The sequence below is a fragment of the Lygodium microphyllum genome, chromosome 4, assembly GCF_053477565.2.
Source record: "Lygodium microphyllum isolate KBCC chromosome 4, Lygodium_microphyllum_v1.1.10, whole genome shotgun sequence".
Classification (NCBI taxonomy): Eukaryota; Viridiplantae; Streptophyta; class Polypodiopsida; order Schizaeales; family Lygodiaceae; genus Lygodium; species Lygodium microphyllum.
In genome coordinates this window covers 145,681,097-145,696,009 of record NC_141138.1, presented here as the reverse complement: position 1 = coordinate 145,696,009, position 14,913 = coordinate 145,681,097, and the positions used below count along the sequence as shown (strand labels likewise).

Genomic DNA, 14,913 nt, shown 5'->3' with positions numbered 1-14,913 from the left:
TAATGTGCAGCCAAAGCAATCATAGACCTGATGGTCGTCATACGGGAAGTAGGAGCAAATGTCTCCTCATAATCAATGCCCTTTTTCTGTGCGTAGCCTTTAGCTACCAGCCGTGCCTTGTATTTATCAATGGATCCATCTGCTTTTCTTTTCAATTTGTAGACCCATTTCGTTCCAATGGCTTTCTTCCCAAATGGCAAGGACACCAAATCCCAAGTTTGATTCTTAGTAATAGAATCTAATTCAGCTTGCATGGCTGCCATCCAATGCACACTATATTGTACATCCTCATAACATTCAGGCTCTTCATTATCAAAAGTACTTGCTGCCATAATAAACTCCATGGTATGTGCTAAATCATGCAAGCGAGTTTGCCGTCTAGTACGACCAGCCATGGGTGCATCCAAAGGACTATCTTGCATAGTCTGCAAATACCATCTAGGTAGCTGTCTAGCATCCTGGCTGTGTGCAAGCTCTTGCTGAATTTCTGTTTCAGCATGATGCTGAATATTCCGATCAGCCAATGGCTGAATTTCTGCACTTTCCATAGGAGCAGCTGGCTGAACATTAGGTTCATTTTGTGAACCTCCAGCTGAATCACCAAAAGTAATGGGCAGCAGCCCTTCAAAAACATCACGGGCAGCCTGATATGTGTCCAAACCAGCCAAGGATAATTCTGATTTTTCATCAAAAACAACATCCCTGCTGACAAAAACCTTCTTTGTAACGGGATCATAGAGTCTGTAGCCTTTGCTCTCATTGCTATATCCCATAAAAATGCACTTAACAGCCTTGTTGTCCAATTTTCTTCTAAGTACCTGTGGAATATGGGCATAGGCAAGACACCCAAAGGTACGAAAGTGACCAACCGAAGGTTTACGGCTGTTCCAAGCCTCAAATGGTGTGATGGTCTTCAAGGCTTTGGTAGGGCATCTGTTCAAAATATGGCAAGCACACATGACTGCTTCCATCCAAAAACTATGAGGCAAGCTCTTTGCCTTCAGCATACATCTGGCCATCTCCATGAGTGACCGATTTTTCCTCTCTGCTACCCCATTCTGCTGTGGAGTATAAGCTATAGTATACTGATGTACTATGCCCTTCTGCTGCAAAAAAGAATTCAGCATAGAGGACATGTATTCCCCCCCTCGGTCCGAACGGAGAGTCTTAATGTGGCATCCAGATTGGTTTTCAACAAGTGCACTGAAAGCCAAAAATGCATCATACACTTCTGACTTCTTTTTCAAACAATAGACCCAGCAAAAACCTGTGAAGTCATCAATGAATGTCACAAAATAATAACAACCACCCAATGACATGGTCTGCATAGGCCCACAAACATCTGAATGCACCAACTGCCAAGTATGCTGACTGATCTACTGAAAGAGCATCCAACTCATATAAACCATGACACAAAGATCCTGTCAAGACCAAAGTCATGCATTCTTTTTCTCGAACCATGCAACGGTCATCATCAAAGGTGACCTGCATACCACAACGTGCCAAAGAAGAAATAGAAAGCAAATTCTTCTTTATTCCAGGCACAAACAAAGCATCCTGCAGGCGGAGAATAGAGCCATCAATGGCTGTGAGCTGAATCTCCCCAATACCACGAACAGGGTATGATGCATTATTGGCACACTGTACCGATTTTCCAACGGGAGGTGCACTAACTGAAGCAAACAAATCTCTGCAAGATGTGATATGTCTAGAAGCACCACTGTCAAAGAACCAAGTGTCAGCATCCTCTGTAGAGCTAAGTGCTCTATCGGCCTAAGACATGTCATAACTGCAAGTGTAAAAACAATAGTCCCTTCAAATGCAACTATCCTCCAAATACACAAAAGCCCCAAAATTTTTGACGATCCAGTCCAGAAATTTGCATGAAATTTATCCCCCCACTTGTTCTGTGTTTGCCGCGTGTGAACCTCCGCTTCCAGAACTGTGTTCTGGGCTGAAATTTAAAAAAAATTGTTGAAAATTTTACCTGACGTGGAGCAGACTGGCGTGTGCTGGTCGGCCAGCAGTTTGGCGCAGGACAGGCTGACGTGGTCGTCAGACGAGCAGGTCGTCTGGCGTGTTGACCAGTAGCGAGCTGCTGACGTGATCGTTTTAAAACGACGGGCAGGCGGGCTGCGTGTGGTAGGTCGTCTGGCGGGCAGGCGTCTGACGAAGGGCTGCTCGTGGTCAAACCAAGGGCTGCTGATGTGGACGACAGGCAACGCAGCTGCTGGGGCAGGACGGGCGGGCTGATGTCAGACTTGACTGACGAGAATGACAGACGATGCTGACGTGGACGACAGGCGACGGACTGCTGACGCTGACGTGCTGACAGGCGCAGGCAGGACTGGGCAGGTCTGGAGCTGGCGACTCGGGGGCAAAACTGGCGGGGGCTGCTGGCTGCTGACTGAGGACCGCTCTGATACCAAATGTGAGAACAGAGGATCAAGGTACAGCAGAGATTCAGTAGACAGTGTGAGAGTGAGAGACAGAGTTGAAGCACGACACCCAATATAATAGACTGAATGAGTGTAATCTGAAAGTACAAAGTACAACCCTTAAACCTTAGGGTTGTAGGGGGGTGTTCACACCCGACACACACTAAGTGCCCAAATGTGTGTAACATAAGCACATAAGTACATACGACAATAAGACCATAAGTCTGGGGGAAAAAACCTCTCCTACCGAGAGTAAAAAGTGCCCCAGTGTCCTACTGATCACCGACACTCCCATATGAGCGTAGGCGTAAGTAAGGCGTGAGTCAAATACCCAACAGAGGCCAGATTGAGCAGTTGGCAGGCACCACACTATCCGATCACTACCCGGTTCTCCTAACATCCGCCCTAGATACACGATCCTGTCGGATCCCTGACTCGATCTATAGGAGGGAGGAGGTGTCGAGACAGATAGAGCAGATCTGGACCAGAGAGTGGGTTAGGAGGGACAGGATAGCAGAGGAGGTTGCAGAGGTCCTAGCCGAGTCAAGCAGAATTTGCCAAGAGACAGCCCTAAAGGCCAGGCAGCAGTGCTGAGAGGAGGAGAGAGCACTCCGGCGGGACTTGGCAGCTACGTAGAGATTGTTGCAGGAGGCACCAGGGGACCCCATCCTCCACACACAGAAGGTGCGTGCGCGTGCAGCCATTGCTGGCCTAGAGGACAGGCGCTCGGAGTTCTCTTTCCGCAATTCAGCAGCCTTTTGGGCGTGGAAGGGAGACACGATGTGCAGGGAGTTCTTCCAGGTGCACCAGCCCCGCACCGCGGGAGAGCAGATACAAAGCCTTAGGGATCAGTATGGGAGGACCCGTTCTACCCCTGATGAGGTGATGGAGATTGCCACTGACTAATACACACGCCTCTTCCAACAGGAGACAGCTTCAATTAGAGGACAGAGATGCAGACAATAGGTATGGGATCACATCCCGTCCCTCGTCACAGAGGAGACAGGACACGCCCTCCTAGTCCCCTTCACAGAGAAGGAACTAGAGGAGGCTTTCCATACACAGGATGGGCAAAAATGCCCGGGGGAGGATGGCCTCTCTAAGGCCTTCTTTACTACCTACTGGGAGGTGGTGAAGGATCCCCTATTGAGGGCTTTCCAGGAGATATTCACCTCAGGACAGATGCCAAGGAGGCTCTCGGCAGGCCTTATCAGTCTTCTCCCCAAAGGGGGAGATCGGTTGGAGCTATCCCAGTGGAGACCAATCACCTTATTGTCAATGGCCTATAAGGCTCTGGCAAAGATGATTGGTAGACGATTACGCCATGTGCTTCCACACATCATTCATGACACACAGACAAGATTTGTCCAGGATAGGAGCATCCTAGACAATGTATTTACATTCTTTGAGGCGACAGAATGGGCTTAGCACAATGGGCAAAGACTGGCAGTACTACTATTGGACTTCGAGAAAGCCTATGACAAGATGGACTCGGACTTCCTAGAGGGTACCATGGTGAAGTTAGGATTTCCTCACGCTTGGATTCGCGGGGTCTCCGGCCTGTACAGATCAACTACCAGTAGGGTTCTCATAGGCGAAAGGCAAGGGGAGGAGGTCCGGCTGGAGGGATCGGTCCGACAGGGCTGCCCCCTGGCACCATACCTGTTCCTACTCTTCGCAGAGGCGATGTCCCACTTCCTCAGGTCACGTGTGAGTGGACTACGCGGCCTCCGACTTCCAGTGAGAGAGGAGGCTGTGTTGTTAGACTCAGAGTACGCAAATGACACAGGACTCTACATAGAGGACCATGAGGTGATGCTGGAAAGAATGAGGCCGGCTCTTGAGGTGTTCTATGTTGCAGCGGGTGCGAAAATCAATTGGCGAAAGTCGGTTGGTTTCCTCACAGACCCGGACTCCAGCACGGAGTGGAGAGGGCCTCCGTAAGGCCCTAATCCAGAGCCCCCCGGGTTGCCAAGAGGAAATAGACCGTCAACCGGTGATCTGGAACCTCCAAGTCAAAGATAGGGAAGGGGCACAGATAGATGAGCGCCCCCACATCCAGTGGGCTGGGTGGGAAGCCGGCCCGCTCATTCCATCAGGACATGGCGGGAGGTGTACAGGATGGCAGACAAGGAGGTGCTATAGCGAGTATCAGGGTGCATGAGAGGAGTGGAGTTGAGGAGAAGAGAGAGACACGCAGCAATACCTCTGGAGTGGCTTGCCCCCCCGATACGAGAACCGATAGAGGCTGGGGAGGTATGGGCAGCCAGGTTCTCTCCAGTAGGCATCCCTCTTCAGGTGGCAAGTAGAGTGGGTGGCGCCCCCCAGAGGACCTTCTTTGCCGTTCAGGAGGGGGGACGTCTAGCCCTTGACAAAGGGTAACGGGATGAGGGGATTGCCACCCTCTCATGGAGGAGGATTTGGGTAGTGGGTCTTCAGGGGAAGACTTGGCGACTGGACCCCTATGTTTTCTGGATGGAGCTCAAGGAGTGGCGCCTTTGGATCTGGGAGGGTAGGCCACTTGATGAGCTGGAGTGGGACCTAGGAGAGGCTATAGCCGGCCTCTGCAGTTGCAAAAAGGCCACCCAGGTTCCTAGAATACACTGCCAGGATTGGCAGACATGTACTGATGCAGGAGGATATGGACTGGGCGCCATCACGCAGCAGGCATTGGGCGGAGCACAACATCACGGAGCCCTTCCAACGGACCTTTTGGCGCCGCCTATGGGATAGCTGGAGGCCAAGCAGAGTGTCGTATTTTTTATGGTTGGTGGCGCATGGAGGATTGGCGGTGGGAAGTTGGCTTGCCCAGATGCAGAAGGGAGGTTGTAAGCGCTGCACACAGCAGCTTCTAGAAACCCCAAAGCACTGCCTTTGGTCTTGTGAGGAGGTGCAGCTAGTGTGGAGAGGAGCATGTTGTATCCTTCGACGTATAGCCCCCAGCCTCGGGTATATTTCATGGGGAGCTTTCTGTTGGCAGGCAGTTAGCCAGGGCCGTCACCTTCTGTATGAGGCCGGGATGCAGGACACGATTTTCATGATCGAGGCAGGGTCATGCGTAGTGGTTGGTTTGGAAGCTTTACCTATCCGACAGGTACTGGAGCCCAAAGCAAGCCGCTCAGAGATATGGAAGATCATAGGGAGTCTTACTGGATGGCATATCTAGAAGGCGCGCTGCTAGGTGGCCTTCAGCGGTGAGAGACTCTCAGCACCTGCGACCTTAGCAGAGCTATGGACCTCCATCATTCACTCCCTCCGCGGCCAATGGGGTCAGGTGCAGGGCGAGTCCAAGGCTCGTCAGGAGCTTCGTGGTCACTTCATGCGTACCTGGGGCGGCCAGGGCCTATTTTTCGTGATGCAGGCAGGCAGTCCTGTTTGGCGATATACCCCTCCCCATGGCTTCTTGCCCCCATCCCCCCTAGACCGCCTTGAGAGGCTTGTATACATGATGTAGTGGTGACTTTGCATCAGCTCCAGTTTATTCTGTTGAGCATGAGCGCTCTGTTGTAATCAGTTTTTTTGAGTAATATAATCAGCCACATTCTACTGGAAAAAAAATGTTTGTTAAAACATAGTTGAACAGAATTGTGTTTCTTGCAGAAAGCAATCTTTTCATTTATGACCATTTCCACACTATTGGACACTGGACGTACTTGTCATGGGAGACACTCTTTACACGAGTCCCTATGTCTCTACACTATCTTCCAAATTATCCTTCAAACCAAAGAGGGGTGGAAAGGTGCCCTGAAGATGGTGTGTAAAGGCACTCAAGAACAAATGATAGAGAACTGGACTATGCCAAGATCACGAACAGAGAACCAGCTTGTAGTTATGGAGCAGCAGTTCATTCTTCATATTATAACACCCAAAAGCCTAGACAGGGTAAAGAGGTCGGAATAATCCAGTCTGTGAAAGCAAATTATAACCTTTGAACTATAGGAAGAAATGAAAATATGCATCACCTCTATATGATGCAATAGAAATGAAAATGCACCTCACCGACTTATGAAGAACCTTGTAATTGAAAGGAGACCATCAGGCTTCAAGTGTACAGCCACCTTTCAGCATGGCTTCTTTAGAATGACTATAAATTCTGCAATCAGGAGTATATACATAAAGTCAACTATAGGGCTTCCTTGCAACAAAGCAATAAAGGTAGCAAATGACAGGTTCCTTCATAAGAAAAATTTATGGACCTCTCTAAGTCTCTGATAGCATGCAGAATGGCCTTAAAAGCACCTCCCAAACTCAGATTCAGACTGTGAGTGATAACAACACAAATTTCCAGGAAAGAAACAAAGAAATCATGCTTACATATTCCTTTTAACAATTCCTAAGCTCGCTCCATTTTTAGTTAAAACAAACACGATAAATGGCATCTATTCATTGTTAGGTATTTCAGCAAAACATCAAATGTTTTTAAGGAAACCATGAATTTGCAGCCAGTGAGCTCGTGATATTATATTGGATCAGACAATACAGAACATGCATCTGTGTCTGCTGCAAGGCATACTGCATATTGCCCTTTATTTCAAGCCATGCTGTATATTTTCCATGCATTGACAGGCAGCCAGCCAAAGTTTCTAGCAAATCAGGACATTTGACCTATGGATAGATAGGTTGTCCTTCACCACTCTAATAAGTAAATACCCGTCATGCTGAAGTCATACACATTGTGGCAGTAGCATTTTCATGACTGAAATTTCCTTTGAATTGATGTCATAAACTCAAACCATGCAGCTGCACATCCAACCATACACTTTGTGCCAATCCATGGAACACCATCCCAAGGGCTCTCCTCCATATATATATATATATATATATATATATATATATATATATATATATATATATATATATATATATATATCCAGGGCTTGGGGCATCCCCATAAGTAGTGCTTCTGGGTCTTCTCTGGCTCTCCGCATCTTACACAAACTATAGGGAACCTGCCATAACTAAGTGCCTATATTATTTACTCAGAATAGAGGTACTCCAATCCTTACATAATACAGTTCAATAAAAACCAAAGGTAACATGCACCATGCATGAACCCACCTCATCTTTGGATTGTGGAGTTTGTGAATGTGCATTGTGCACCTTAATTTCAAGCAAGTTCAGTAATGTGTATAGTTGTATGTATCTCCTTCATTATTACATGCGCACTCTTTTCTTCTCTCCCCCCTCTCCCTTCCCTCCCTCCTCTACCTTCTAAAGTCTACCTCTTTAGTCCCTTTATCTTTAGTTCTTCCCTCATGTTCCCTGTCTTCTTCTTCTAGCCTGTATCTCCTCACCCTCTTCCTCCTACAATCTGCCTCTTTGGTTCCTATATCTGAACTTCTAACTCATCTTCCTATCTCTTTTTTTTAGCCAAAAAAGGTTTCTGGTCCCTATCGCCCTCCCTCTTCCTCCTCTTTCTTACACTTGTCTCTGACTCCTTCACCTCCTCTTCCTCCTGTTTCCTTTCTTGCTCTTCTAGCTATGCCCTTCCTAAGATTTCAGTAGGAGAGAAGAACCCTAACCCTTATGTAAATAAACCTGATAAGAATACAGATTACCTGTCAAATATCCCACCATTCTTTGCCTTTAACTGTATCTCCTTTCCTTCTTATTATTGCCTCCATCCCCCGACCCATGTGACTCTTGGATGGAGAGCCCTTTGACAAGCACTTGATTGTATCTACTGCCATCCTGAAGGCTTACACTAGCAACAACATGGCTCTGATAATGTGGTCATCAGTTGACACCTACCTTTCTATTTGCATCTCTGCAACTTTCTTCCTGCCCATCTCTAGATTTGTTATAAAGTTTGAGAAGCCTCAAATCAGGCCTAAATAGGGGGAGCATGCTTGAAGGGTTGACGCCTACCTGTTACCCAGTCTATGCAAATACAAGAGCCTTCTCAAGTCTGCTGCACAGCATGCCATTGGGCTATCACTATATCCTTTTTCAGGCCATCCCCAGTCTTGATGTCTTCAGATAATTGTAAGATAAAGGATTGACATAAAAAGAACTAAATATGTCTTGCCTTTTACGCCTGGTTCCCTGGCAGCTAATGAAATTCTGTTACCTACAGTGATTAACAGATGTGCAATACTTCTGAAGTAAAGGATGGCAAATTAATGATGTTGATACATATTGACAATATTTTTCAATGTGTACCATCAAATATTCAAGAGAAAAAAAATCACTCAATTGTATTGCATACCTAGGCTCGAATCTCACAAGGAGCATGGAATGTTCGACCCCGGCATACTTCTTCCAAATTTTCACCTGCATATGAGCGAAGAGGAGACACTTCGATGCCTGCATAGAAGAGCAGACTACATTTTACATTTTTGGCTAATCACATCCTCATCTTCAAATTTCCACAAACCAGATTTAGGACAGTCCAATTAACTAATTACAATCCTCCTTGGTACCACACATTTCACAAACAACTGCCTCATCTGTACAAAATTTGAAGTTTTTAAAAATCATACAATTGGATGTATGTTTCTCTGGTTGAGCCATTCAATATGGAAAAGGTTGGCAATGGCTCCTATTTCAGCTACAAGAACATGACAGGTACTTACATGATCATTCTGAAGGTGCTACTGCTGCTTGCCACACCTACCTGGCTGCTCATGCCTTTTCTAGAGCACCTTCCACCTGCTCCACTTTTACCTTTGCCAGCCATTCTTCTCATTTCTGCCTGTCTTTCCCTTCACCCTGACCTGCCACTTCTCCCCAGCTAAATAATTGCTGCTCCCTCTCTTTCTAGCAGCCTTTCCCCCTCTGGTTGACAAGCAGCTCACTCAGGACGTCCTCCGTGCAATCCCACAACGGAAACCTTTGGTCTGATGTCGGCACGATCCAGTGTGCTCCCCAGACATACAACTTGCACGTGGTCTTATCCAAGGAACCGCTTTAAATAGTCCATGCAATAGACGAGTTGGAGGAGACTGCAGTTCAGACAGGTCGTGGGTTGTAGACTCATAGCTACATGATTGGCTTCACTCTACCTAGTGCATAGTGCATAGCCAAGGTAGTGTTGATGGGCAAGGAATCCTCATGGTTCACCTTTAGCAGATGCGGCAAAGGAGCTCATTATAGCTCACCCATGGTGGCAGCAAAGGCGGTCATCTATATGCTTTTGTAGTTTATTGGCTTCATAGTTTCCACCTTTGGTTCTCACCACATGTTCCCTCCGTACAGTCTTAGAATATCCAATGTTGGTGAACTTTTGTTGCCTTTGTGATACCATCCTTTCAGCATCTTTCACAAATGCAGTGACAAGACCAGGGGTGCCAAAAAATACCCAAAGTGCTGACAGCTAGAGATTGAAGCGAGCAACTCCTTAGTTAGCTGGCACATCATCGCCACATGGCATCCTAGCTAGTGTCTCACATGCCACACAACGCCCTAACCACAGAGAAAAACATATTCATCAAGAACATACACTTCAACTTAACTATGGCTGATAGATTAAAAAATAACCCATTGGAGTTCTCAAGGATTGAGCAACATTGACCACAATGTTTTTTTGGGAAAACCTTGGATGAGATCTGAGAAACACAAGACTCGTAGAAGATGGGAGCAGTAGTCTAGTGTTCTTTGGCATAGAGATAAGACGTGTAGGAATGGAGACTTGGAAAACATCTCCTACAGATCTACAAGCCATATCAAAGATGCAAATAAGACTTAAAGAACTGCCACTAGGGGTTAGCTATGTGAATAAGTACATCCCTTTCTTAGCAAAAAAATGAGATTGGATGCATATCCTAGCCAATCTAGACCTACCATCCACAAATGAATATGATTTTAGAAGAGCTAACACTAAGTTTAGTGTTGAGAAGTATATGGCACATGCACTCATGCATAATGTTATTGTAGATTCAAGCATGGCTTTCAAAGGCAAATCGAAAGCATTCCCTACTAATGCTAAACACAACACGGAAGTCCAATGTAGGAGCAATCCAAATAATAGATATTGATATTGAGGGCAAACCCACGATATGCATCTTTGGTGGTAGCTCTAAAGGACCCCTCCACTTGTTCTAGGGATGTGGGTTGAGCATATTTGGCTGAATTATTTATTGAACTGATCTATAAGAGTCTAAGATTGCTCATCAAAGATGATTCAGTTGGAGCACTATGTCAACTTGAACCATACTCTAGATTAACTTGGAGAATATTTTGGCTGGCTAAAAGATATTCTCCTATATATTAAAGCAATTCAAGCTATACGATTCAATGAGATAGTGGCACTCTCAAACAATATGGAAAGTTAAAAACCAAGCATTCCTTGGAGTGCATCTGTCATCCCTATCATTTCTGTAGACATTCATACTAGCGATCTCTTTATGATAGCTATGATAATGGCAGCACGTGTACCTTTCAATAAGGATTTGTATTACCACTCATCCTCACATTCTTCCAATAATTCTTTCTTTGAGAACTATACCCTTAATATATACAGATGAATTGAAGAGCAATACTTTCACTAGAAAAAGGTGTGGTTTGCCCACCTACATGCTTGACAACTAGGCTAGATCAAATATCTTGAACATTCTTTTTTTCTTTTTCTTTTTCTTTTTAAATTCTTAATAATCCCCTCAACACAAAATATCCCAAGGCAAGTACAAAACAAAACCCTATAAGGGACTTTAATAACAAAAAAATAGATAACAAAGTGAAAGGGCCTGAGTAAATATCTAATCAAGAGGTCTATAGAGCCAGAGCATCTGTTAACTGATAGTGAAAGGAAGTGCCAGAATCCTAAGTCTTGAGAAAATCCTCTCTCCTCCTAGTCTCCATACCACCTCCTCTCCCATTTCCCTTGAAGAGTATGGACAATCTTTGTCCAAATCCTAGAGTAAGTAAACCCAATAGATCTATGGCCTGCCTACATCTGGCAGTCTAAATGTACCAAGTAGTGGTGCTTGTTATAAGCTCCCATTTGTGGCCATGCCCTTGGTCCACATTGACTCAAAAAAGCATGGCATGCAATTGTGCTCAAGATAGGCATAACTCCCCAATGTATCTGAAAACCACCTGCACTTTGTGTGCCAATATTGGCGGGTGCAATGGCATCTATAGCCTAAAACACTGATCCACCCCCAAAATAACGTGGATGCAAAGATGATGGAGGAATTGTTTCCTGTCCATGAGGAACATGCTGCACATTATTCTCTAATGGACAGTCAAGCTGCTAAACTAGAGTTCCCTGCACATTCTGAATTAGAGGTGCTGAGGTATGCAATACCTTTGGTTGAAAAGATTGCCCATGAGTCCCACTTGACTATTTTAGCAATTTCTTGCGACACAACTAATCCATGAGTGCAAAACAACCTTGTCACCTTAAATGTCGCTCAAACTAACTATAGCATGTTCAAAAATGCGGATGAACACTTCTACCTACCGAGCCCTGAAAATTACAGCTAGCATGTGAACCCATTTCACAGAGCATTCGCCTAGACAACCGTCTTGCATAATTCCCATGCAATCCGATGTTCCTCTCACAAAAAAGGAATTTCTTGCAACAAAACTATGAGAACATTGCTTTCTTCTCATAACAAAGTTGCACAAAAAGTACACTAGGCTTGAGATCTTAGAGGAGAAGAGAGGATCTTAACCAGCTCTATAGTGCCGTAATAACTAGTGACTTTGATTAGTACCAAAACACCAACATACCTTGCTATACATAGAGTTTCAAGGCTGCCCAATGCATTCCCCATGCCAAGAGGAGAATATTGGTTGCTTTCCACACTCCATCCATGCTATCAGCTAAAATCTCATGGTAAAACCTACCATTTCCACAACAAAAAAGAGAAGAATGGTTCTCTTTGCACTCAAGCTACTCAAAATATGAGAGAGAAGAAGCCCTGAATAGCCAAAATAAGCTTTTCACATTGAGTAAATAGCTTCTCCTTAATCAAATCTCGTTTTTTTATTAAGAGCTAATTAATGACTTGGTCACTAATCATAAGTGAGTTGCTCACTAGACCAAGCTTAAGCTCACGGCCTACTTTATAACTCCAATGCTCAAAGTGAGCTACTTATTAGGCAAAACTTTCAATATAACTTAATTCTAAAATGCAAACTTTCAATTTAAAGAAAGTTTCACATTGCACCTTGTTATTGTTGTTATTCCAAACAAAAATTTATTTTAATTCAAAATCTCCATGGATTTTAATTAAATCATTAAGTTCATTTGCCATTCTGGTGACGAACACACTATGAGAGGAAGTGATAAATCGACCAAGACCTAGTCACTTGTCTGTTAAATGGATGGAGACACTCAACTTATAAGCGGCCCTGTCCAAAGATTACAATGAGATCCAAGAAAGTGGATGTGAAGGGATCCATTCTTTGAAAGGCCATGTAACGTGGCTATCTTTGGTTGCACTATTAGACTAGGGAGGATGATTGACATGAGCTATCTTTGGCTATACTAACAAACTAGAGAGGAGGATTGATATGAGCAAGATCAAAGCACAATTAACAACAAACTCTTTGCATAGACAAGGCATCTCAAACCATTTCTTATTACATTTTTCGAGAAGTCGAGGTGGCAATTTTAGGCCTATAAAGATATCCATCCTCTTATGGCTATTAGCACATATAAGTTTAGGAGCTACTACTTGGCTTCGATACTTTGCCTAGATATGGCAACGACCCAATGGTATGCACAAGATGTGGTGAGCCAAAACAAACACTTAAGACATTGCCTATGGGATTGTCCTAAAGCTCAAGAAATACGAAGAAGAGCTCTCATGATGATTTTTCCTAGCACAACAAAGACTATGGTTGCAACCTAAGGAGGCTATATCATGGGCCACAAATAGAGGCCTACCATGTGGATATGTCATATGTGGATGTTCAAAGGAGAGATTCTTTCGTCATTCATTGGACAGCATCTCAGCACAATCCCCACACAAGATTATTCACATACACAATGAACCCAAGGACACTGTCACAGATGAGAGCTTATTGCTAGTACTATTGCCGGGTACATTTGGACCTCGAGGTACAGCCATGCTAGACACCTTCTCGATGTATCAATAATAGAGACTCTTTAGAGAATCTGGATAGAGATCATCCATACTCCTCATGGGAGATGGGAGAGGATGCAAGGCAGCTCAAAGAGGATGAGGAGAAAGAGAGAAGCCTTCTTGTAGACCTAGGACTCTTGGCAGCTTTTTCCATACTGCCCCTCAGATGGTTTGGTACTATGTCCACAAGATTGGTTGTTTACAAAGCCATTGTATTTATGATGTACTTAGCTATTCTTTATAGAGTTCCTTGTATTTTGTATCTTACCTCAAGGGGATTTTCTCCAAGGTGTTATCAATAGAGACATCCAGTCTGGCAACATCATCTTGCAGCAGTCAACCTACTTTGGAGTTATTCTTACAGCTGAGTTTTTGCTGCTATCAGAGGTCCCCTGCTGTTGTCGAGTCATCCCAGGCTTGATATGATGGTTAGAGCACACAAACAGCACCTTTGGTATTCCCCCCAAGCGGTAATCCAAAATGTTGTACAATGCATTGATGATACTGGTCGTGTCAAAGGCATGCTAATCCCACTGCTCCATAGGTACAAGCTTTGATTTATAAAACTCGCATTGGCATCACCAAGTACCTGTGAAGCACCCATTGACCTCAACAGATTTTGTCATTCCTAAATAAACGTCATGGCTAGCTGATCATAGTAACTGTCTGTCATCAAGTCAGGGCAGTGCAATGTTTATCCACCACGGTCCTAGAGCAGCTGCAGACAGAATTTAGTGCTCAAATTTGAGGCATCAAAAAACGAACCTTCCAATCATGATCCATGCAAGCTTCTTCCAATACTACATCAAACAGTCTTTAATCCATAGAGCTGCTGTTGAGCCCATTTTAGGTCCCAACAGCTGCAAATCTTGAAAAATAGGATGTTGGAGAAGAAGTTTAAATATCTTCTTTCTAGCATAATCTCCATTCCTTGGGCTTCTTCCCACCAACTTTTTGCCATCATTCTGCATATCTTCTGGCATATCATATTTTTTCACAATAGTGAAGGGAATGTCAAGTTTGACATATAAAGCTGCTTAGTATAGTTCTCTTTCCATATCTTCAAATCATGTTTAGCTTTCTTTGAGTTGAACTTCTAGCTATGCAACTAACCATAATTTGACGATGCTGTATTACCTTACTGAATTGCCAGTTTTTCATTGTCAGTTTGCATGCATCCTCACAATGTCAGCCAATTGAATTAGCACCCTTTGCAAAATATCATAACAGCATAGACTCAGTAAGTATAGGGAATACCTGTTAAGTGCAAAGGCACAGAATGTGTCACAAATCCACCAGCAGCAACTACCCAGCGTGTATGTAGATTTAGTACAAGAAGGCGTGCTGTTTCAGGTGTGTCCGATGTTGCTCCATTTGCATTTTTCACAGGTGCAAATTCTTCTTCTCTTAGAACCTGTCAAGACTAGACCCATAGTTTA

The 14,913-nt window shown here is 44.5% G+C and overlaps 1 protein-coding gene across 3 annotated transcripts in view; it reads right to left on the bottom strand.

Annotated features, from left to right (window-relative positions):
• LOC148037737 (UDP-N-acetylglucosamine diphosphorylase 2-like) overlaps positions 1-14,913 on the bottom strand; it is a 140,172-nt gene that overhangs the window by 9,502 nt on the left and 115,757 nt on the right. For 2 of the 3 annotated variants that reach the window (XM_087676690.1, XM_087676692.1), the window contains 3 exons: positions 14,732-14,888; positions 8,647-8,744; positions 6,438-6,531 (listed from right to left, as the gene is read on the bottom strand). In XM_087676690.1, the coding sequence (XP_087532816.1) occupies positions 8,647-8,744; positions 14,732-14,888 (255 nt within the window). In that variant the 3' untranslated portion in view covers positions 6,438-6,531. Of the gene's footprint in view, positions 1-6,432; positions 6,532-8,646; positions 8,745-14,731; positions 14,889-14,913 lie in introns of all 3 variants that reach the window. The other variant, XM_087676691.1, reaches the window with a different exon arrangement.